We start from the raw sequence: 25,585 nt of genomic DNA, 5'->3' as shown, positions 1-25,585 counted from the left end.
AAAAAAAATCCAATTCTCTTTTGAAGGTGTCAATAGAGTCTTCTGCCACCGCACCCACAGGCAGTGCACTCCAGATCCTAACAACTCACGACACAAAAGCATTTTTTCTTTGTGTGGCTGTCGCTTCCTTTGTCAATCACTTTAAATCAGTGTCCCCTGATTCGCAACCCTTCTGCCTACTGAATTTTCCCTCTATTTACTCTGTCCAGATAGATCCCTCATAAACTTATTGCTTATGTGGCAGGTTTTCCTTTTTGGGGCTTTTTTTTAGTTCTTTGATGGGATGTGGAAATCAAGTCTAGCATTTGTTGCCCATCCCTGCCCTTGAACTGAGTGGGTTTGCTAGGGCATTTCAGAGGGCAGTTAAGAGTCAACCACATTGCTGTGGATGTGGAATCAAATGTAGGCCAGGCCAGGTAAGGATGGCAGACGGACTTTTACAACAATTAGCTAAAGTGTCATGGGTCACCATTACTGAGCCAGCTTTATAATTCCAGATTTAAATTTCACCAGCTGCCATGGTGGCAGTGGAACCCATGAACCCAGAGCATTTGCATGGGTCATCTGGAATACTAGTGCAGGGTACATGACCACTATGTCACCCTTTCCCCTAAATGTCATCCCATTGAAAGAAATGAAAGGTGATAAAATTATGCATCATATTGAGAAACATTTTGGGCTATTGAGGAGCGTTTTGGATTATTGAGAAATGTGCTCCAGAGAATATGAAAACATCACTGGGTCAGAACTCACATGAGAAAATATGCTGGGCAAATCACAAATCAATGTTGGAGCTTGCCCCATTTTTGCAACTAATTATGAATGCTAGGCCCTTCAATCTTTGCCTGATTGTTTTTTTTTTAAATCATCTGATCCAAGTCATTATTTATACACAAATGCACAAAATAAGATAATATGCCCAATGATCTTAATCAAGAAATTAATGAGATGTATTAGCTATGTCGAATAGATATCTAACTAAATTCAACAATGCCATGTTGATCAACTCATTTGAAAAGGAGCCAGCCATAAACCTTATTAAAAAACAAGATTAAATGCTATAAAGCTAATTCTAGGGAACATATCAATATAATTCTCTGGAATTCAACTGTTTCTTTTCAAATACATTGGAATGACAATGTTTTTTATATTCATTTATGGGATGTGGGCATCGCTATCAATGCCAGCATTCATTGCCGATCCTGAAATCTCCATGAGAAGGTGGCGGTGAGCTGCCTTCTTGAACCGCTGCAGTCCCTGCGGTGTAGGTACACCCACAGTGCTGTTTGGGAGGAAGTTCCACGATTTTGATTTGATGATGGTGAAGGACGATATAGGTCCAAGTCAGGATGGTGTATGACTTGGAGGGAAAATTGCAGGTAGTGGTGTTTCTGTTTATCTGCTGCCCTTTTCCTTTTAAAGGTTGTGAGTTTGGAATATGCTGTCTAAGGAGTCTTGGTGAGTTGCTGCAGTGCATGTTGTAGATTGTACACACTGCTATCACTGAGCATTGGTGGAGGAGGGAGTGAATGTTGAAGGTGGTGGATGGGATGTTGACCAAGTGGGCTGCTATGTCCTGGATGGTGTTGAGCTTCTTGAGTGTTGTTGGAGCTGCACTCATCCAGACAGATGGAGAGTATCCCATCGCATCCCTGACTTCGGACTTGTGCCTTGTAGGTGGTGAACAGGATTTGGAGAGTCAGGAGATGAGGCAGAATTCCCAGCCTCTAACCTGCTCTTAGCCACAATATTTATATGGCTGGTCCATATCTGGTCAATGATAACCTCCAGGATGTTTATGGTGGGGGATTCAGCAATGGTGATGCCATTGAATATCAAGGGGAGATGGTTACATTCTGTCTTGCTGGAGATGATCATTGCTTTGCACTTGTGTGGCATGAATGTTACTAGCCATTTATCTTGGTAGACTGTTTGTTGTTTGAGCATATCCAAACTGTAACTCATTTTATTGTCTCCTGTCAGTCATCTTATGACTAAAGAATCAATTGCAGGATCGGGATGAACATCCACAGAACTGGCAGTTCATATAGTCATTATTGGTGTAGTTTCTGCAGTTGCGGCACTCTAGGCCTTCAATTGGGTATGTCGGGTTTTGCAAGTTTGGCGTAGATGGTTCTCAAAACATAGGGAATCAAATTGCAATGCTTGCATCAACATGGGCCAGTCAAGCAGTGTTTTCCCAAGAGAGGTGGTCTGCAATGCAGATCTTGGTAATGCTTTTTTTTAAGGTGTCCTTATATCGTTTGTACTTGCCAGTTATCAACCCAAGCCTGAATGTTGTTGTATGCATGCATGAACTGTTTCCATATCTGAGGAGTTGCAAATGGTAGTGAACATTGAGCAATTATTAGCAAACATCCTCACTTCTGACCTTTTGTTGGATGAAACGTCACTGATGAAGCAGTTAAAGATGGTTGGGCCTAGGACCCTACCCTAAGGATCTCCTACAGCAACACCCTGGATTCAAATATTTGGATCAAGGCTATAAAGAGGTCCGGAGCTGAGTGGCCCTGCAGAACCCAAACTGAGCATCAGTGAGCAGGTTATTGCTGTGCAAGTGCCACTTGATAGCACTGTCGCTGACCCCTTCCATCAATTTGCAGATGATGGAGAGTAGACTGATGGAGAAGTAATTGGCTATGTTGGATTTGTCCTTCTTTTTATGGTCAGGATGTACCTGGGCAGTTATCCACATTGTCAGGTAAATGCCAGTGTTGCGGCTGAACTGGAACAGTTTGGCTAGGGGTGTGGCTAGTCCTAGAGCAGGAGTCTTCAGAACTATGGTCGGAATATTGTCAGGGCCCATAGCCTTTGCAGCATCTAGTGCCTTCAGTCAGTTCTTGATCTCACATGGAGTGAATAGAGTCAACTAAAGACTGTTACCTGTGATGCTAGGGACCTCAGGAGGAGGCTGAAGTGAATCATCCACTCGGTATTTCTGGCTGAAGGTGATTACAAATGCTTCAACCTTGTTTTTTGTACTGGTGCTGGGCTCCGCCATCACTGAGGATGCGGATATTTTTGGAGCTTCCGGCTAGTCGTTTAATTGTCCAACACCAATCACTGAATGTGGCCTGACTGCAGAGCTTTGATCTGACCCCTTGTGAGTTTGTTTACAGCTTCCACTGTTTAGCACGCATGTAGTCCTGTGCTGTAACTTCCCCAGGTTGGCATCTTATTTTTACATATGCCTGGTGCTGCTTCTGGCATTCCTCCCTATAACCCTCATTGAACAAGAATTAGCTCTTTGACTTGATGGTGATGGTAGATTGAGGAATCTGCTGAGCCATGAGGTTACAGAATGTGGCTGAATATAATTCTGCTGCTAGTGATGTCCCACAGCAGCTCTTGAATGTCCAGTTTTGAACTACTAGACCTGTTCTGAATCTATTCCATTTAACATGGTGTTAGTGGCTCACAAAACGATGGGTGTTGTTCTTGGTATGGAGATGGGAATTTGTCTCCACAAGAACTGTGTGGTGTAATAGACAGATGCACTTATGGTGAGGATGAAGTCTAGTAAGTTTTTTCCCTCTTGTTGGCTCTCTCATCACCTGCTGCAGGCTTAGTCTGGCAGATATGTCCTTCAGGACTTGGCCAGCCCCATCAGTATAAGAAAGAAAGATATGCATTTATTTAGCGCCTTTCATGACTATTGTACATTTCAAAGCGCTTTACAACCATTATACTTTTGGAATGCAATCACAGTTGCAGTGCAGGAAATGCAGCAACAAATTTGCACAGAGGAAACTCCCACAAACAGCAATATGGTAATGGCCAGACAATCTGTTTTTGTGATGCTGATTGAGGGATATTATTGACTAGAATAGCAAGAATAACTCCCCAGCTCCTCTTGGAAAAACTGCCACAGGACCATTTCCATCTGCCCGAGCTGGCAGATGGGACCTCAATTTGAAGTCTCATCTGAAAGATGGCAGTCCAACTGCACAGCACTCCCTCAGTACTGTACTGAAGTGTCAACTTTGAGTTTAGTGCTCAAGCCCTGGAATGCGACTTGAACTTGACTCAGAGGTGAGAGTTCAACCAACTGACCCACAGTGTTGGTGCTACTGAGCCAATCTTGGTGATGAGCATTAAAGCCCCCTGCAGCTAGAGTACATTCTGTGTCCTTGCCACCCTCAGTGTTTCTTGCAAGTGGTGTTCATCATGGAGGAGCACTGATTCATCAACTGAGGGAGGCCAGTGGTTGGTAATTAGCAGGAGGTTTCCTTGCTCATGTTTGACCTGATGCCTTGAGACTCCATGGGGTCCAGAGTCAATGCTGAGGACTCCCGGAGCCACTCCCTCCTGGTTTGACAGGACATATTCACGGATGGCGATGGAGAAGGGCGGGACATTGATTGTAAAGTGTGATTGAGCATGACAATGCCAGGCTGTTGCTTGACTAGTCTGTGGGACCGCTCTCCTAACTTTGGCACAAGCCCCACCTGTTAGGAAGGAGGACTTTGCAGGGTTGACTGCAGAGTGTCTTTTCCGGTGCCTGGGTTGGTCCTTTTGGTTTTATTCCTATTCTTCATGGTTTCGATACAACTAAGTGGCTTCTCAGCTATTTTTGATGGTAGTTAAGAGTCAACCACATTGCTGTGGGTCTGGAGTCACATGTAGGCCAGATCAGGTCAGGTTGGCAGATCTCCTTCCTAAGAACAATAGTAAAGCAGACCACAGACCACGAGTTTCATAATCTTCATTACTGGGACCAGCTTTTTATTCCAGATTTATTAATTGAATTTAAATACCCTGAGCTGCCATGGTGGGCATGTCTCCAGAGCATTAAGATAAAAGCAAAATACTGTGGATGCTGGAAATAAAAACAGAAAATGCCATAAAAAACTGGGCAGGTCTGGCAGCACCTGTGGAAAGAGAAACAGGGTTAACATTTCGAGTCCGTATGACTCTGAAGGAGGGCATACCGCGAGGGCCACCTAGTGCCATCCGCCATTGAAAAATGGTGTCTTTCCTCCTGTGAACATTCAAGATTAAGGCCTCCAGCACCTCATCGGTGAACCGTAGAATCCTCCGTCTGTCTTGGTGTTCCTTTCCCACTCTCTTCAGTGACAGTCAGCAGCAGTCTCCTTTGATTCAGTGTAGCTGACAGTGCAGCGTGGTGCAGAGGGACAGACTATCTTTAAGAGCTGGAAGTTGGGACACGTGCTAGCCTTGGAACGCCCTTAGACCTGTTATTGTGTTTAATGCCAGCCAGTACTGTGGGTCACACTGGGCTTAACGCAGAAATCGTGGAACTGAGGAGGTAGCATGAAGTTTGTGTGCTGCCTGGCTCAATGGGCCGGACCTGAGTAGATCTTGAATCGCAACCTCTGTACCCAAAAACTAGCCTTAACGAATTTTCCCCACAGTGTGAGTTAGCAATGGCACTGACTGCCCATTTATTTGATCAGCAAATTCTGATGTGCATGGATTTGAAAGCAACTTGCTTGAATTAAACATAATTACAAGATTAGTCTTGTTTTGTGCTTGTAGATTGGTAAGATTTATACTAATCTCTTTCATATCAACTAAAAAACTAAAATGGCTATTTCAATCTGCTTATGATGTATTACTTAAAAGATATTGAGTTTCCAATCCTTGGAATAAAATACGGTATTTGCTTGACAGAAATTACATATTATTTGCTGATGCAGTGGGGCACTGATGATGCAAATTCATGTTGCCTCTGCCATAATTTCAAAGAACAAAGCCACCCTAATTATAATTGTGAATAAGCTGAAAGGTCACTTACAATTATACTGATTGTTTGTTTGTGTCCAACTGTGCACAGCTGCTGATGTCAGAGACTACACTCAGTTTCGTTTGACGGTACAAAGAGGAAACCATTTTACAGTCCAGTGAAGTGGTTCACCTTCCCTCTAAGGTTGCCAGCCATTCCAGGATTGTACCGGAGTCTGTCAGGAGTTGAAGATTAGTCTCCTGGACACTGGCTGTGAACGCCAGGAGCAAAATTCTTCGGAGAATTAAAAAGAACAGCGCGTTGGAAATTGGTCCGCCCCATTTTTTTTTTAGATGTGGAAGCCATGATTCGAGATGGGCCTACGCCTGCTCAGCTCGAGGTGGGCGACACGCAAACTTCGCGTACCCACCTCATCCGAATGATTGTGGAGGTGGCCTGCAAAGCTCTCATGCTGCTTTCTACTTCTGAGTGCTGCCTGTCTCCGCCCCCACCCCCCCTCCTGTGCACATCAGGAGGGCCCAGCAGCATTGTTTGCAGACCATTTGGTTTAGCCATCTCTTCTTTAAGGCAGGCTGTATTTTAAAGGGAAACTGGACAAAAATATTGCAGCAATGCAAACAGAAAAAAAAACTTGCATTTATACAGGACCTTTCGCAACCACAGCATGTCCCAAAGCGCTTCACAGCCATTGAGTACTTTTGAAGTGTAGTCACTTGTAATGTAGGAAATACAGCAGCAAATTTGTACACAGTAATGTCCCACAAACAGCAAGTTGATACTATCCAGATAATCTGTTTTTCTGATATTGTTTGAGGGATAAATATTAATAAATATTAAATAAGGGATATCTCCCCTAATCTTCTTCAAATTGTGCCATGGGATCTTTTCCATCCACCTATAAGGGAAAACCAAGCCTCAGTTTAACTTTTCATCCCAGAGATAGTACCACCAACAGTGCAGCATTCCCTCAGTACTGCACTGAAGTGTCAACCTAGATTTTTATGCTCAAGTCCTGGAGAGGGATTTGAACCCACAGCCATCAAACTCAGAAGTGAGAATACTCCCGATTGAGCCATAGCTGACAGAGGGATCTATAGTGATGGATGCAGCACTGGAGGTATTCATGGTGCCGGTGGAGAGGTGGAGCGATGCATGGTTCCACATGTGGTTAGAAGAACTTCAAAGACCACCCTTCAAATAGAGTAGGAGCAAGTGGCCAGGAAGGTAAACTCCCAGTGCCTGGAACCAAGGACCTAACAGCAGTTACAGGAAGTTGAGTGACCTCATGTGGGTGTAATGCCCGTGAATGCATCTTCCACAACGGTAACCTCTCATAGCATCCTCCCAAGTCCCCTGCACGACTCCACTGCACACCCCGCACCCCACTCCCAATCATACTCATAAGCTCTCCCTGGCACTAAGGACTCATGCTAATCGGCCTGATACTCCACCTCACCTTAAGATCTACCACTGCTGCCAGCCTCACAACCACCTCTTGCTGCTTCTGTATACCTTCACCTATTCAGCTATGGCAGGTAGATCACCCAAACACCGTGCTGCACAACCACTGACACCCTGCCCTCTGCCCTGCAGGAGAGGGTGGCAAAGAGTAGAAGGGGGCAGAACAGAGCTGGTGGGGGACAAGGACGACTGAATCTCCTGACTCCAACAGAAGCATCCTAGTGCCAGCTACAATGGAACTCGTTGGCATTTGATGTCATTGAGGGTAACAACATATTCCTGCCTTATGCCTCTTCTGAACTCCAGCACACCCTCATCCATCCTTTTCCCTTTTCCCAACACCCAAGTCTTGCTGCCTTCCCAGCTCCTGCAGGAGGAGAGAGGCAACTGCACAGCATAGACAAAAGAGGCCCTGACACTTGCTCTGACACTCAAAGCCACCAACTCAGACGCTGGCACTGCATCTACCTTTGCAGGCCAGTATGGAGTTGCAATCAGTGCAGGGTGAGTCAGTGGCATTGGTGGGCTGCAACGAGGTCAGGGGGAAAGGAGGATTTCTCTTCCAGTCCTCCTGAGGGCGAGGTCACAGCTGAATCCTCCTGCAGAGGAGCCAGACGAGGACCTTGATGGGGCGACATACGGGAGAACACTGATGGGCATGCACACCTAGATGATGGGTGCATCAGCTGCTCTGTCACTGTGAAGGAACATGGAGGAATCCCACTTCAACTTGGAGAAGGATATGGTGAAGAACTCCGTCCTTCGGCTATTTCTGTTCCAGCTCCTGCCATGCTGCAGACACAGTGGCACTGCCATTGTGGCCCCCCTGCATGTTGCAGCCTTTGTGTGGACAGGTTGCCTGTTCCTCTGTCCCCTCCCTGCCTCCTTCCACCCCCACTCCAAACAGGGTGTGGCAACACTTCCTGGCACATCCCGGAACTCACCAAAACTAAATCACTCCAGAGTATTTCCAGACACTTAATTTTGCAATAGAAAAAGTTTCATAAATTTAACTGCAATGAGGGTGCCTGGCCCTTTAAATAACAGTACCATAGAGCCCATCTTGTAGCTTCTCGCTTGAGTAAGTAACACAGATGCTGCCTGGCTATTCATTGCCCAAATTCAAGATCCTGGTGTCGCATCAGCTGGTTGGGCTGTGTGATGCCAGGATAGCACTGAATCAGCACCTTCTGGTGCCCATAGGGGATGTATCTGCAAATGCCCTTATCCTGGCAGAATGCCATCCCAGCCGCGCAGGAAGTGGATGGCAGCATGGGGGGAGGGGGGAGGGGGCACCAAGCAGCATCATGCCAACCAGCTTCACGCCCTGTGTGTTTTATTCACATTCTTTGAACATGCCTGTTTATTAGAAAAACATTGTCGGTGAGACAAAAGGCTGGTTAACTGGGGGGGCAGTCAGGTTGGAGGCAGGAGATCACATTACAAAACCTCCAGTAATACATCCAGCCAGAGTTGGCAACCTAGTAACCATCTCTTTCCAGTTTGCTTTCGATCTGAAAGGTGAACCTGTGTCTCTTGATGGATGCTATTTATTCATCCAGCAGCTTCTATTTTTAACTTGAGGCCTGCGATATTCCCTTTAAAACTATTGACAGAAAGTGGCTTTTTAAAATGCTGGTGCATGGACTTTGTCATTTAACTCTGCAATTCATAGCCATTTGGCACATCATTTCATTTGACGCTTAAGCTGCTCCTCACCACTCAGCCTACCATGAGAGCTTGGTGCTACCTAGACATACTAGGGAGGATTTTCCCCTCATTGGCCACGCAACAGTCCACGGCCCAGCGATAGGTCCCCGACCACGATTTCATGCTGGCTGGCCAATTAATGGGCAGCCAGCGTAAAACGCGTGCTGATCACCTCAGCGCTGGCAGGATGGGGGGAGCGGGAAGAGCGCAAGCGCCGAATGTGTGCGTGGTTACGCTCAGTGAAAGCTCCCTGAAGGCTCAGAGCTGCCTCAGGGAGTTGAAGGTTTTCGACATTAAGAATAAAGTTTTCAAAACTATGTCACACAAGCAGGGACGTGTTAAAAATGAGTTTTTAAAAATGTTGTATTTTTTTTTAAATCGCCGTTCGAAACCTTGTCCCGCCCGTGGATAAGGGCCTGCAAAAAGTGCAAAGGCCGCTTGGCCTATTTGCCAGCCTGCCAACCGTAAGGTTGGACGGGCAGGGAAAAATTCACACTGATTCATTTATTAATGGGCTTAACAGCCCTCTTAACTGTCAGCGGGCGCGCTGCCGACCCCTGCGTGAGCCTGCCGACCGAAATATCACGCGAGTGCGCTATGACGACAGGACCCTCGCCCCCAACGTCATCGCGCGCTATTTCATGCTCATGCATGTCAAGTGTGCGTCTGCATGCCAAGCTGAAAATCCTGCCCATGTTGGGGGTGAATTTCTGCGAGGGTTTCCCTGGAATCATCGACTGTAATTTTGCGGGAAGGGCCAGGGAAAGCCCAGCTAAATGGTGTGGGTGACATTTATTCCACTTTTCTGGTATTTCCAAGGCTCTTCCATTACAGTGAGCGCCAACTTCTCATGTCAGTCTAGTAGCACGACCAGGATAGTTACGAGAATCCCAATTAAAATTCACACCCAATGTCTCTTTCACTAAATAATAAAACAGCTTCATTTATGAAAATTGTGAATGAAGGAACCAATATTGTAGTGAACTGTGTATGTTATTTGGGGACATTTCTGTTCTGAACAGAAAGAAATACAACCTTATGGGACATTGTTGCAGAAGGAGAGAAAGAGAAAATGGCTTCTCTTGTGAGCTCAAAAGCCAGAATGAATCGCAATATAGTGACAGGGAGGCAATGGCATAGTGGTAATGTCACTAGACTAGTAATCCAGTGGCTCATACAAATGCTCTGGGGGACGTGAGTTCGAATCTACTATGGCAGCTGGTAGAATTTAAATTCAATTAATTAATCTGGAATTAAAAGCAAGTCTCAGTAATGATGACCACGAAATTATCATGGATTGTTGATTTAAAAAAAAGCCCATCTGGTTCACTAATGTCCTTTAGGAAAGGAAATCTGCTGGTCTGGCCTATGTGTGACTCCAGAACAATGGCAATGTGGTTGACTCTTAACTGCCCACCAAAATTAACAGTATTACAATTGAATAAAGGCAACTACAGAGGCATGAGGGAGGAACTGGCCAGAATTGACTGGGAAATGAGCCTAGACAGTGAAACAGCAATGACAGGAGTTTCTGGGAGTAATTTGGGAGACAAAGCAAAAAGTCATCCCTAGGAAGAAGAAGCATACTAAAGGGAGGACGAGGCAACCATGGCTGACAAGGGAAGTCAGGGACAGCATAGAAGCTAAAGAGAAAGTATACAATGCGGCGAAGAGCAGTGGGAAATCAGGGGATTGGGAAGCCTACAAAGACCAACAGAGGACAACTAAAAAAGAAATAAGGAGGGAGAAGATTAAATATAAAGGTAAACTAGCCAGTAATATAAAAGAAGATTGCATGAGTTTTTTTAGATATATAAAGGGTAAGAGAGAGGCAAAAGTGGACATTGGGCTGCTGGAAAATGATGCTGGAGAAGTAGTAGTGGGGAACAAAGAAATGGCGGAGGAACTGAATAGGTACTTTGCATCAGTCTTCACGGTGGAAGATACGAATAACATCTCCAAAGTTCAAGAGAGTCGGGGGGCAGAGGTGAGTATGGTGGCCATTACCAAGGAGAAGGTGCTAGGAAAACTGACAGGTCTGAAGGTGGATAAATCACCTGGACCAGATGGATTACACCCCAGAGTTCTGAAGGAGATAGCTGAAGAGATAGTGGAGGCGTTAGTGGTGATCTTTCAGGAATCACTGGAGTCAGGGAGGGTCCCAGAGGACTGGAAAATCGCTAATGTAACCCCACTGTTTAAGAAGGGAGTGAGGCAAAAGACAGGAAATTACAGACCGATTAGCCTGACCTCGGTCGTTGGTAAGATTTTAGACTCCATTATTAAGGATGAACTTTCAGAATACTTGAAAGTGCATGATAAAATCGGGCACAGTCAGCATGGTTTCATCAAGGGGAGGTCATACCTGACAAAGCTGTTAGAATTCTTTGAGGAGGTAACAAGTAGGTTAGACAAAGGAATGCCAATGGATGTTATCTACTTGGACTTCCAGAAGGCCTTTGACAAGGTGCCGCACAGGAGGCTGCTCAGTAAGATAAGAGCCCATGGTGTTAGAGGCAAGGTACTAGCATGGATAGAAGATTGGCTGTCTGGCAGGAGGCAGAGAGTGGGGATAAGGGGGTCCTTCTCAGGATGGCGGCCGGTGACTAGTGGAGTTCCGCAGGGGTCAGTGTTGGGACCACAACTTTTCACTTTATACATTAATGATCTAGATGAAGGAACTGAGGGCATCCTGGCTAAGTTTGCAGATGATACAAAGATAGGTGAAGGGACAGGTAGTATTGAGGAGGCGGTGAGGCTGCAGAAGGATTTGGACAGGTTAGGAGAATGGGCAAAGAAGTGGCAGATGGAATACAACGTGGGGAAGTGTGAGGTCATGCAATTTGATAGGAAGAATAGAGACATAGACTATTTTCTAAATGGAGAGAGAATTCAGAAATCTGGAGTGCAAAGGGACTTGGGAGTCCTAGTCCAGGATTCTCTTAAGGTTAACTTGCAGGTTGAGTCGGTAGTTAGGAAGGCAAATGCAATGTTGGCATTTATTTCGAGAGGACTAGAATATAAAAGCAGGGATGTGCTGCTGAGGCTTTATAAGGCTCTGGTCAGACCACATTTAGAATATTGTGAGCAATTTTGGGCCCCGTATCTCAGGAAGGATGTGCTGGCCCTGGAGAGGGTCCAGAGGATGCTCACGAGAACGATCCCAGGAATGAGAGGCTTAACATATGAGGAACGTTTGAGGACTCTGGGTCTATACTCGATGGAGTTTAGAAGGATGAGGGGGGATCTGATTGAAACTTACAGAATACTGAAAGGCCAGGATAGAGTGGATGCGGGGAAGATGTTTCCATTAGTAGGAGAGACTAGGACCCGAGGGCACAGCCTCAGAGTAAAGGCAAGACCTTTTAGAACAGAGATGAGAAGAAACTTCTTTAGCCAGAGAGTGGTGAATCTATGGAATTCATTGCCACAGAAGGCTGAAGAGGCCCTGTCATTGAGTGTATTTAAGACTGAGATAGGTATGTTCTTGATTGGTATGGGGATCAAAGGTTACGGGGTGAAGGCGGGAGAATAGGGTTGAGAAACTATCAGCGATGATTGAATGGCGGAGCAGACTCAATGGGCCGAATGGCTTAATTTCTGCTCCTATGTCTTATGGTCTAAAATGCCTGAGCAAGCCACTTAGTTGTACCAAACGACTTCAGAAAGGTCAAAAAGGAATGAAAGCGGACAGACATTGACTAAGGCACCAGAAATGACAGCAGCATGCTCAACTGTGCAAAGTCTTCCTTGCTAACAGCTGGGGGCTTGTACCAAAAGTGGGAGAGCTGTCCCACAGGCAAGCCAAGCCACAGCTTGACGTAATCATATCCACTGAATCATCCCTTACTGACAATGTCCCAGGCACATTTGCGCCATACAAGTGCCAGGCAATGACTATCTCCAACAAAAGAGAATTCAACTATTTCCCTTTGACATTCAATGGCATTACCATCACTGAATCCCCCATTATCAACATCCTGGGGACCAGAAACTGAACTGGACCAGCCATATAATTACTGTGAATACACAAGCAGGTCAGAGGCTTGGAATTCTGTGGACAATAACTCACCCTCTGACATCCCAAAGCCTGTCCACTATCTACAGGTACAAGTCAGGAGTGTGATGGAATACTCTCCACTTAAGTGGGTGAGTGCAGCTCCAACAACACTCAAGAAGCTTGGCACCATCTAGGACAAAGCAGCCTGCTTCATTGGCATCCTTTCATCATCTTCAACATCCACTTCCTCCACTACCGATGCACAGTGGCAGCAGTGTGTAGCATCTACAAGATCTGCAGCAGCTCGCCAAGGCTCATTCAACAACACCTTCTAAACTTGTGACCTCTGCCACCTAGAAGGGCAGCAGATGCATGGGAACACCACCACCTGCAAGTTCCCCTCCAAGCCACTCACCATTCTGACTTGGAAATATATCGCTGTTCCTTCACTGTCGCTGCGTCAAAACCATGGGACTCCCTCCCTAACAGCACTGAGGGTGTACCTACACCACATGGCCTTCAGCAGTTCAAGAAGGCAGCTCACCACCACCTTCTCAAGGGCAGTTAGAGATGGGCAATAAATGCTGGCCCAGCCAGCGATGTTCACATCCCATGAACAAATAAAAAAGGACACCACCAACATGAGCAGAGGTGGTGGCACAGTGGTATATGGGAGGGAGCTGCCCTGGGAGTCCTCAACATTGAATCTGAAGTCACATGGCAGAAGGTCAAACAAGAGTAAGAAAACTTCCTGCTGATTACTAGCTACCACCCTCCTTCAGCTGATGAGTCAGTACTCCTCTATGTTGTTCACCAATTGGAGGAAGCATTGAGGGTGGCAAGGGCATGCAATATAAGCTAGTTCAATGTCCATAAAAATAATTACCCAGTAGCACTAATACTGACCAAGCCAACTGAGTTCTACAGGATATACCTGCTAAATTGGGCCTGCGGAAGGTGATGAGGGAACCAACATAAGGGAAAGTCCTACTTGACCTCTTCCTCACCCATCTACCCGTTGCAGTTGCATCTATATTGGACAAAGTGACCTATCGCAAGATACTTGTAGAGACAAAGTCCTGTCTTTACATTGAGGATACCTTCCGTCATGTTGTGTGGCACCACCGTGCTGAATGGGATGGATTTTGAACAGATCCAGCAACTCAATACTGGGCATACATGAGGCGCTGTGGGCCATTAGCAGCAACAGGATTGTACTCAGCCACAACCTGAATCTCATGGCCCAGCATATCTCCCATTCTACCATCACCATAAAGCTGGGAGCTCAGCCCTAGTTCAATGAAAAGTGCAAATGGGCATGCCAGGACTAGCAGCATGTATACCTAAAAATGAGGTGACAACCTGATGAAGCTGCAGCACAGGACTGCTGGTATTCCAAACTGTAGAAAAAGCATGTGAGAGACAGGGCTAAGTGATCCCACAACCAACAGATCAGATCAAAGCTCTGCAGTCCTGCCACATCCAGTCATGAATTATACTGGACAATTAAGCAACCAGCTGAAGGGGGAGCTCCACAGATATCCCCATCCTCAATGGCGGGGGAGCCCAGCACATTAGTGCAAAAGGTAAGGCTGAAACATTTGTGACAATCTTCAGCCAGAAGCGCCGAGTGGGTGATCCATCTCAGCCTCCTTCAGAGGACCCCAGCATCACATATGTCAGTTATCAGATGATTTGATTCACTCCACGTGTTATCAAGAAACATCTGAAGTCATTGGATGCTGCAACGGCTTTAGGTCCTGACAATATTCCAGCCACAGTACTGAAGATCTGTGCTCTATAACTAGCCGTACCCCTAGTTAAGCTGTTCCAGTATAGTTACAACACTGGCATCTACCCAACTATGTGTAAATTTGCCCAGGTATGTCCTGTATACAAAAAGCAGGACACATCCAATCTGGCCAATTACTGCCCCACCAGCATACTCTCAATCATCAGTAAAGTGAGGAAAGATGTTGTCGACAGTGCTATCAAGCAGCACTTACTCAGCAATAACCTGCTCACTGATGCTCAGTTTGGGTTCCGCCAGGGCCACTCAGCTCCTGACCTCATTACAGCCTTGGTCCAAACATGGACAGAAGAGCTGAACACCCAAGATGAGGTGAGAGTGACTGCCCTTTACATCAAACCAGCAGTAGAGGCAGAAACACTCAACTCAATTAAAAGGTTTCTGGATATGCACCTCAGGTGCTGTAAGCTGCAGGACTATGGGCCAAATGCTAGAAAGTGGGATTAGGCTGCGTGGCTCATTTTTCAGTCGGTGCCGACAAGATAGGTGAAGTGGCCTCTTTCTGTGCCGTAAGATTTCTATGATTCTGTGATTCATTTGACTGAGTGTGGCATTAACGAGCCCTGGCAAAAGTGAAGTCAATGAGTATCAGGTGAAAAACTCTCCATTTGTTGAAGTCATATGTATGGCACAAAGGGAGATGGTTTTAGATGTTGCAGGTTGATCATCTCAGTCCCAAGACAATGATGAAGAAGTTCCTCAGGGTAGTGTCCTAGGCCCAACCAACTTCAGATGCTTCATCAATGATCTTCCCTCCATTATAACGTCGGAAGTGGGGATGTTCGCTGATGATTGCACAATGTTCAGCACCATTCGTGACTCCTCACATAGTGAACCAGTTCGTGTCCATATGTAGCAAGACCTGGACAACATTCAGGCTTGAGTTGATAAATGACAAGTAACATTAGTGTCAAGTAAGTGGCAGCCAATGACCATCAGCAACAAGAGAGAATCCAACCATCTCCCCTTGACATTCAATGGCATTACCATCACTGAATCCAACATTGTTAACATCCTGGGGGTTACCATTGACTAGAAACTTAAATGGACCAGCCATATAAATACTGTGGCTACAAGAGAAAGTCAGAGGCTGGGAATTCTGAGGTGAGTAACTCACCCTCCTGACTCCCCAAAGCCTGTCCACCATCTACAAGGTACAATTCAGGAGTGTGATGAAGTACTGTCCACTTTCGAGGATGAGTCTCACTCCATCAGCAACCAATACAATCAAGGACAAAGCAGGCAGCTGATTGGTACCCCATCCACCACATAAAGCATCCACTCTCTCCGCCACCAACAGACACTGCCAGCAGTGTTTACCAATACAAGATGCACTGCAAGATCTCACCAAGTCTCCTTTGACAGCACCTTCCTAATCCACGACAACTACCATCTAGAAGGACAAGGACAGCAGACAAATGGGAACACCATCACCTGGAAGTTCCTCTCCAAGTCACACACCATCCTGACTTCGAACTATATAGCTCTTCCTTCACTGTTACTGGGTTAAAATCCTGGAGATCTCTTCCTAATGGAACTGTGGGTGTATCTCCATCACATGGAGTGCAGTGGTTCAAGTTGGCAGCTCATCATTGCCTTCTCTAGGACAATTAGGGATGGACAACAAATGCTGGCCTAGCCAGTGATGCCAACAACCCATGAAAGAAGAACTAAAAAGTGCTGTTACTCAAATGGGGGCAAATTAAAAATGAATAGCCTCATTGCTTGACAAAATCAGTAGGGAAGGATCGTTTTTGAATACATTTCTTTAAAAAGCCTTAAGTCTCCCTCCTCACTAAAATAATAAAACATTGTTTGCAGCAAAAAGGCATGAATATTTGGAAGCTGCTTGTTAAATATCCATTTTTATTAATGGTGTTACAAATATGAAGTGTAAAATTGTTATGTTTTGGTACTGTCTCTTTAATTTAGAGTAAAATGGAGGAATGAAGGGGCCATGTGACCTTTTCTGAATTCTGCCTGACAACAAGCTTGGATGGCTTGGTTTTTATTGGTTAAAGGGGGCCCAGGTTGTCTTACTGGGAACAAGTTGCAAGATATTCACACCTGTAAACAGTTACTAGAGAGCTGACAGTTGATAGACAGTTAGCCTCCAAGGGTGAAGTGCGGGAGCGGGCGTACCTCCCAGGTGTGCTGCCATTTTAAGTGGGTGGGCCAATTAAGGCCCACCCAGCATGACATCCGCCAGGAAGCGCTATGCGCTCCCTTTGCAGGTGGGGGGGGGGTTCCCTCAGCCGAGAGTGGCTCATGCATGTGCACGAAAGAGCACACTGATCTCCCCGAGGCTAAGTGTTGCCTCAGGGAGTTCGGCACCGAATTAAAATTTGCAATAAAAATGATAGAAAAATTTCCCTGACATATCCCCTCATGTGACATTGTTAACTTTAACTGAAACCTTTATTAAAAATTTAAATACTCTCATGAAACCTCATCCCGCCTGCGAATGAGGTTTCATGCTTTTTCTGAAGCCCGCCAGGGCTCCCGGCCTGTCCGCCGTGTTAAGGTTGGATGGGCAGGTCCATTAATGATTTCAGTTAGTTTCACAATGGCTTCAATGGGCCTTTGACAGGTCGGGCGTGCAGCAGACTCGGCTGCTCCCCCCCGGACCTGAAAATGGAAATGATGTGCGGTAACATCGGGAGTTCCAACAGACTTTGGAATTACCAGACTGCCGCATTACTCGACAAAAGGAAAGATTGAAACTCAATTTGTGGCAGATGGAAATGAATGGCCACTAGCAACTTCCCACTGGATCATGAAGGTTTTCCTCATCCAATCTAGGCTGGGTGGGCCTCAGGTGTTAACCCACAACAGACGATGTAGAATCAACATGAAAACGACACCTTATTTTAAAAAGGCCTTGAATTTGTGCCATCAGAGTTCCCGGTGTCATCCCACATAATTTTACGTATTGTGCGAGTGGACCCTGCCCCCCCCCCCCCCACCCCACCCCCAACTTAACGACTGGAAGATCCTGCCCCACGTCACAGGGAGGTGCAAGGAATATCAGGTTTTGTAAATAGTTATCTTTTAAATTGCCTATTGTTCTGGGTCTACAGGATAGCTAATGAGCATTTCATCCTGTGAAGATTGTGGGTTTAAGTTCACTGCAGAGACCTGAGTGCAAATTCAAGGCTGACACGCCATTCCAGTACTGAGGCAGTGCTGCACTGTTGGAGATGCCATCTTTTAGCTGAGATGTTTAACTGAGACTTAACTGCCCTCTTGGGTGCTATTTCAAAGAACAACAGGGCTGTTGTCCCCAGATTCTGACCAATATTTACCTAATAGTGACTAGATTGCAAACATACTTCATTGGCTATAAAGCACTCTGTGATGTCCTGTGGCTGTGGGGGTGAGTGTCTTTATTTCTTATTAAAGGTGATTCAGCTACTAATGCAAGCATGTGAGTAAAATTGGCCCATGTGATTCCCATTGCCATGGAAATGGGTTTTGAGAGGGGAAAAGTCTATTGTAGTATCGTGTAACAGGATATTTTTTCTTAAATTATCTCTGAATCTCAAAGACAGGCCAGTCTACAAGAATCTGAGAGAGAGAGAGAGAACAGAGAGGGATAGAGGGATAGAGATGGGCGGTCTCTATTGTTCACCATACAGAATGCAGATGGGAGCTCACACTTAGATTGAAGAGACCAAGCTTGTGAGCATTTAAACAAGGCTGGAAGTTTTGCCTAGCTTTGGCTAAACTGAGAGATCTCCAGGGTATCACTTACCATGAGAGTCTGTTCAGGGATTAAAAGTTATCTGGCTCAAAAAGGTAAAAGAAGCAAGCCATCGGGAGCTGAGAATAACTTTGGACTGGTTCCTGGAGAATGAAATGTCCACTTAAGGGGCAGAGTGAAGTATAATCACGGCTGGAGGTTTTCAGACATTTTAAAAGTTAAATGGGGAATCTTCCCTTTCATTTAGAATATAAGTTGCCTACTGAATAGTGTTAAAAATGTTACCTTAACTTTGTTTATTACATTAAAACCTTACAACTCGAAATCTTGTTAGTTCCTGGAAATCAGATATCTTTTTAAAAGTTATCAGGGGATCATAACAGTGATGATAATATTTCATTTAGCTTATTTTGTTGTGTAGTGCATTACTGCATAGCGACAGAAGTAAAGATCAAACTGAAACTCAATCAACTCCCTAGAATTATATCAAACCATAGAAAAGTTACAGCACAGGAGGCCATTCGGCTCATCTTGTCCATGCCAGCCTGAGGAAACCCAGTTGCCCTTTCTAATCCCACCTTCCTGCACCCAGCCCATAGCCCTGCAACTTACAGCACTTAAAGTGCAGATCCAGGTACTTTTTAAAAGAGTTGAGAGTTTCTGCCTCTACCACCAACTTGGGCAGCGAATTCCAGACACCCACGACCCTCTGCATAAAAAAATTCTTTCTCATGTCCCCCCCTACACCTCCTGCCACTTATCTTGAATCTATGTCCCCTGGTTCTAGAATGCTCCACCAAGGGAAACAATTGTATCCTGTCCGCTCTATCTATTCCCCTCATAATTTTGTACACCTCAATCAAGTCACCTCTCAGCCTTCTTTGTTCTAAGGAAAATAATCCCAACCTATCCAATCTCTCCTCGTAGCTACACTTTTCTAACCCTGGCAACATTCTTGTAAGCCTCCTCTGCACTCTCTCCAGAGCTGTTATGTCCTTCCAGTAATGTGATGACCAGAACTGCACACAATACTCCAGTTGTGGCCTCACCAGTGTTTTATACAATTCCAACATTATATCCTTAATTTTATATTCTATACTCCTGCCAATAAAGGAGACTATTCCATATGCTTTCTTTACAACCTTGTCTACTTGAACTGCTGCGTTCAGGGACCTGTGTACTTGTACGCCAAGATCTCTCACTTCATCTACCCCTCTTGGTATATTCCCATTTATTTTGTAATCCTTGTAACTATTTGACCTTCCTAAATGTATGACCTCACACTTCTCTGTGTGAGGGATAGACATTTAACCAAACCACGAAAAAAGAAAGATTTCATCTTTCTTTTGACAAACACTTGAGAAATATCTCAATGCCTTCACATATAATGAAATGCTTTTAAATTCAGTGTTCATTATGTCGCTAAATGTGTGATGTTCAGGATCTAATTACTTTACAGCATACAGTAAGTCATATTACTCAGTAATGAAGTGTTGATTATCACTCAATACATTTGCAGTGATTACATTTTGATTATGCTTCAGGAACGGAGCCCATTGGCCATCATCCAGAGATAATTGAGCCAAGACATAATCAAGTCACCACAATAAAGTTCACACAGTTGGGTAGATTTTACAAACTTCAGACTTAAAAGTATGATTTACTTTACATATTATAGAAATAAACTTTGAGATTGTGATTCAATGCTGTAGTTTATTTACTGCGTTAAGATAATTGTTATGTGTCACTTCAATTTTGCTCTCACGCTGCATTATCAGCTCAATCGCCTTTAATAAGAAATAAAGACATTCGCCCTCCACAACCACAGGAAATCCCAGGGTGCTTTACAGCCAATGAAGTATGTTTGAAATCTAGTCACGATTAGATAAATATTGGTCAGGATGGGGGGATAACGCCCCAGGTCTTCTTTGAGATAGCACCATGGGATTTTTTTATGCCCATCTGAGAAGGCTTCAGTTTAATATCTCATCTAAAAGATGGCACCTCCAACGGTGCAGCACTACCTCAGTACTGGAATGGAGTGTCAACCTTGATTTTGCGCTCAGGTCTCTGGAGTGGACTTAAAGCCACAATCTTCTAATTCACAAGTGAGAGTGCCAGCAACTGGGCCATGATTAACTCTTGAATATCAATTATTCTGAATACAAAAAGCTCAAATTTGCAAAATTTACCAGCCGCGAGATGTTGAAGCTACTCAATGGGGAAATTTTCCCAGCCCATTAGAGACGGGTATGGGAGTTGTGGGGTGCTGGGAAAGTACCAGAAAATCCCATTGGTGAGTTTCGACAGGGATAGGCTGTCGCTGGAATTGGCAACCTGCTTGCTGGAGTGCGTGTGGGGGAGAGGAGGGTGGAGCAGGGAAATCAAAACACTTAAGACCTCAATTAGTGGCCATTTGCAGAGCAGGAGGCAAGGTTGCTAGCATCACAAGGGACCCCCACCCCCACACCACCCCCCACCCCAACCACCTCCCAGCTCTGGTCAGAGCCTGACAATGATTCTGAGCATCTTCATGATGGAAGACCAGAAAGCACACATAGCCTGATGCATCGACCAGTCGCAATGATCTCAAAGGCTGAAAGTGATACACCCATGGCCAAACCCATTCATTCGGTGGCATTCTCCATCCACAGTGATACTACTGGACCTTCTTTTCAAACATGGCATCTGCAGCCTTTTGTTAGTTCCTCCATGTTGAGGGGATGCCCTGAAATTCTCCCCACCCCCCACTTCAAGTCTCCTTCAACCTGAATAACATTCATCTCCCCTGATGGGGCTGCCGAACAGCCCTCTCATTGTCCCTTCCGTGTCCCTGTGCAACCCACTGTCCTTAATATGATGGCGGATGAAGAGGCGGACTATTAATTGCCAGCCTTTCATAAGATCACACTGGCAAAGGGCAGGGTCAGGACCTGGAAATGGTCCCAACCAATGTGCCCTGTCATTAGTTTACCAACTTGAAATATAACCAGCTTATATTTCACCCCTCTCCTATTTTTACTTAGTTCTGTTGAAGGGTCATGAGGACTCGAAACGTCAACTTTGTTCTTCTCCGCCGATGCTGCCAGACCTGCTGAGTTTTTCCAGGTATTTCTGTTTTTGTTTTGGATTTCCAGCACCTGCAGTTTTTTGTTTTTATTTTTGTTTTTATAAATACTTTGGCTACAAGGGCAGATCAGAGGCTGGGAATCCTGTGATAAAGTAACTCACCTCTTGACTCCCTAAAGCCTGTCCACCATCTACAAGGCACAAGTCAGGAGTGTGATGGAATACTCCCACTTGCCTGGATGAGTGCAGCTTCAACAGCACTCAAGAAGCTTGACACCATCCAGGGCTAAGCAACCCACTTGATTGGAACCTCACCCACCACCTTCAATATTACTCCCTCTACCACTGACATACAGTGACAACAGTGCATACCATCTACAAGATGCATTGCAGGAACTCACCAAGGCTCCAAGGCAGCACCTTCCAAACCCACGACTTCTACCACCTAGTAGGACAAGGGCAGCTGATACATGGGAACACCACCATCTGCCAGTTCCCTCCAAGCTACTCACCATCCTTACTTGGAAATATATCGCCGTTCCTTCACTGTCGCTGCGTCAAAATCCTGGAACTCCCTTCCTAACAGCACTGTGGGTGTACCTACACTACATGGACTGCAGCATTTCAAGAAGGCAGCACGCCACCACTTTCTCAAAGGCAGTTAGGGATGGGCAATAAATGCTAGACCAGCCAGTAACACCTATATCCCTGAATGAATAAATTAAAAAAACCCGTTCAAACTCCTTATTCCACAGATTGTTGGAGTCCATAAAAACCCTGTGGTGCACAGTAATAACACACCTACTGATCAATCCTAAGATGATTACAGTCACGGAAGGAGAGGTCACATCAAGGCCTGTCAGATTATGAATCAGCCTGTGAGTTATTCCACGTTATTGTGTTATTCTCCAATGGAAGTATGTGAAGATATGAAAATAATAATAATCACTGGGCCTCATTAGTATGCTGACAGCCCAGATCCCGCCCAGAATTTCAGCCCCCAGAATTCAGGCAGCTCAGGTAAAATATAAGGAAGAGGTGGAGTCTGGTGCTAGGCAAAGGTGGAATGCCAGAGCAGGCAAAGCCTCTTCAGCTTCCTGACCCTCTTCCCACAGGCCTTACCATCTCTCCTTGATGGTCAATGGGATTATCATCACTGAATCCCCCACTATCAAGATCCTGGGGGTCACCATTGACCAGAAGCTGAACTGGACTAGCCATATAAATACTATGGCTGCAAGAGCAGGTCAGTGGCTAGGAATCCTGTGGTGAGTAATCCACCTCCTGACTCCCCAAAGCCTGTCCACCATTTACAAGGCACAAGTCAGGAGTGTGATGGGGCACTCTCCACTTGCCTGGATGAGTGCAGCTCCAACAACACTCAAGAAGCTTGACACCATCCAAGACAAAGCAGCCCACTTGATTGGCACCAGATTCACAAACACTCACTCCCTCCACCACCGACAAATTGTGGCTGCAGTGTGTACCATCTACAAAATGCACTTCAGAAACTCACCAAGCCTCCTTAGACAGCATCTTCCAAACCCATGACGACTACCTCTAGAAGGACAAGGGCAGCAGGTAGATGGGAACACCACTGCCTGGAAGTTCCCCTCCAAGTTGCTCAGCATCCTGACTCAGAAATATATCACCGTTCCTTCATTGTTGCTGGGTCACATTCCTGGAACTCCCTCCCTCACAGCACTGTGGGTGTACCTAAACCACAAGGACTGCAGCAGTTCAAGAAGGCAGCTCACTACCACCTTCTCAAGGGCAGTTAGGGATGGGCAATAAATGCTGGCCTAGTCAGCAATGCCCACGTCCCATAAATGAATAAAAGAAAAGAAACTGAACTGGGTTAGCCATATAACTACAATGGCTACAAGAGCAGGTCAGAGGCTGGGTATTCTGTGACGAGTAATTCACATCCTGACTCCCCAAATCCTGTCCACCATCTACAAGGCACAAGTCATGAGTCTGATGGAATACTCTCCACTTGCCTGGGTGAGTGCAGCTCCCACAATACTCAAGAAGCATGACACCATCCAGGACAAAGAAGCTCACTTGATTGGCCCCATGCACCATCTTCAACATTCACTCCCTCCCTCACTAAGCACAGTAGCAGCAGTGTGTACCATCTACAAGATGCACTGCAGGAACTCACCAAAGCTCCTTAGATAGCACCTTCCAAACCCGCGACCTCTACCACCTTGAAGGACAAGGACAGCAGATGCATGGGCACACCACCATCTGCCAGTTCCCTCCAAGCTACTCACCATCTGACTTGGAAATATATCGCCGTTTCTTCACTGTTGCTGGGTCAACATCTTGGAACTCCCTTCCTAACAGCACTGTGGGTGTCCCCACATCACATGGACTGCCGCAGTTTAATTTTGCTGCTCAGCACCGTCTTCTCAAGGGCAGTTAGGGGTGGGCAATAAATGCTGGCCCAGCCAGCGATAGCCGCAGCCCGTGAAAGAACGTTTCTGTCTGAAGTTAAAATTACTGTCAGAGTCCGATGCTTTCATTGGGCTTCAATTAGCATATGCTAATTATGAACTTGCTGGCTGTGAGTGGGTGGCTTAACCACCTGTCCAGAAGTGGCCACTAAAGTCAAAACTAGCAGAATCTGGCCAGCTATCCATTTGGCATGTAACCAGGGAGATTTAATTGCCCATCCGCTGTTTCTGCCAGGTGGGTAGGGTTCAAAGCTGCTGTAAAAATTTTTTCCAGCTTTTCTTTGTTTATTATTGAAGATACTTTGAGAGTTTCATAGTTATTTATTATTAATAGTCAAATCTTTTCTTTTTTCCTTGAAAAAGCTTAGTGAAGAGCAGGTAAGTGAAGTTGACTGAATATAAAATGAATGGAGAAGCAACTTAAGTTATAAACTACTGTATAGGAGGAAGGAGGGACAAAGTGAGGTCATGCATTTCACAGACATATGAAAGAATAAGTTAGAGTTGAAGATGGTGAGAACAAAACAGAAAAATTAAGTCATATCATCGATAAATCTTTTGTGATGATTAAACCACAATTTAGAAACTAATCTCATTTTGTTTCTTAACCTCCAGCTCCCTCTCTTTCTCTCTTTAATTATAGTATATGTATGGTACTGGTACAGTAGAACAATGGTTATGTTACTGTATTAGTAATTCAAAAGTCTGGATTAATAATACTGAAGTGTGAGTTCAAATCCCAGCACAAGCAGCTGGGGAATTGAAATTCAGTTAGCTAAATGAATCTGGAATAAAAAGCTAATATCAGCAATGGTGACAATGAAACTACCCAATTGTTGATTCACTAACATGCTTTAGGGAAGGGGGTCAGTGGTCCTTATTCAGTCTGGACTTTATGTGACTCCAGCCTTACAACAGTGTTGTTGACTCTTAACTGCCCTCTGAAATGATTGAGTAGGTCACTCAGCTGTATCAAAAATTGGATGACGCTGTGGGAGTATCTTCACCACATATAATGTAATGGTCCAAGATGGCAGCTCCACAATCTCAAGGGCAGTTAGGCATGGGCAATAAAGGCCAGTGCCTCACTAGCAACACCCATATCCCTTGACTGAATGAATTTGAAAGGAAATTGTTCTGTCCCTCCCCCAGAAGCTAATCTTGTTCCACAGCCAAACAACCTTGATGTCAAACAGAGAAAGCTGACAATCATTTCTGACATTTCCTTAAGAGAGGAAAAAAAACGATTGCTTAATTAAAAGGTTCGCCCCCTAAAATAAACTCTTTCCTTTCAAAGCTGCTCAGTAAGGGTTAGTTCCTTGACGTATGGGGAGTTTTGTTACTCTACGTTCAGCTCTGTTGGATTTATTAGGCCTGATCTTTGTTTTGCAGGAGTATACCATTGACATCTTCTTTGCTCAGACTTGGATTGATAGTCGCCTGCGGTTCAACAGTACAATGAAGATCATCACCCTGAATAGCAACATGGTCGGATTCATATGGATACCAGACACAATCTTTAGGAATTCCAAAACGGCGGATGCTCATTGGATCACCACACCCAATCAGCTGCTTAGGATATGGAATGATGGGAAAATCTTGTACACTTTGAGGTGGGTGAGGAGCTGAAAGGCAATCTCTGTAT

The 25,585-nt window shown here is 45.2% G+C and overlaps 1 protein-coding gene across 2 annotated transcripts in view; it reads left to right on the top strand.

Moving 5' to 3' along the window:
- LOC121284106 (gamma-aminobutyric acid receptor subunit gamma-3) overlaps positions 1–25,585 on the top strand; it is a 661,993-nt gene that overhangs the window by 194,950 nt on the left and 441,458 nt on the right. For both annotated transcript variants that reach the window (XM_041199197.1, XM_041199198.1), the window contains exon 4: positions 25,333–25,553. In XM_041199197.1, coding sequence (XP_041055131.1) covers positions 25,333–25,553 — 221 coding nt within the window. The remainder of the gene's footprint in view (positions 1–25,332; positions 25,554–25,585) is intronic.

This window comes from Carcharodon carcharias, chromosome 11 (genome assembly GCF_017639515.1).
Source record: "Carcharodon carcharias isolate sCarCar2 chromosome 11, sCarCar2.pri, whole genome shotgun sequence".
Lineage (NCBI taxonomy): Eukaryota > Metazoa > Chordata > Chondrichthyes > Lamniformes > Lamnidae > Carcharodon > Carcharodon carcharias.
The sequence above is the reverse complement of the archived record's forward strand: the minus strand, read 5'-3'. Positions and strand labels throughout refer to the sequence as shown.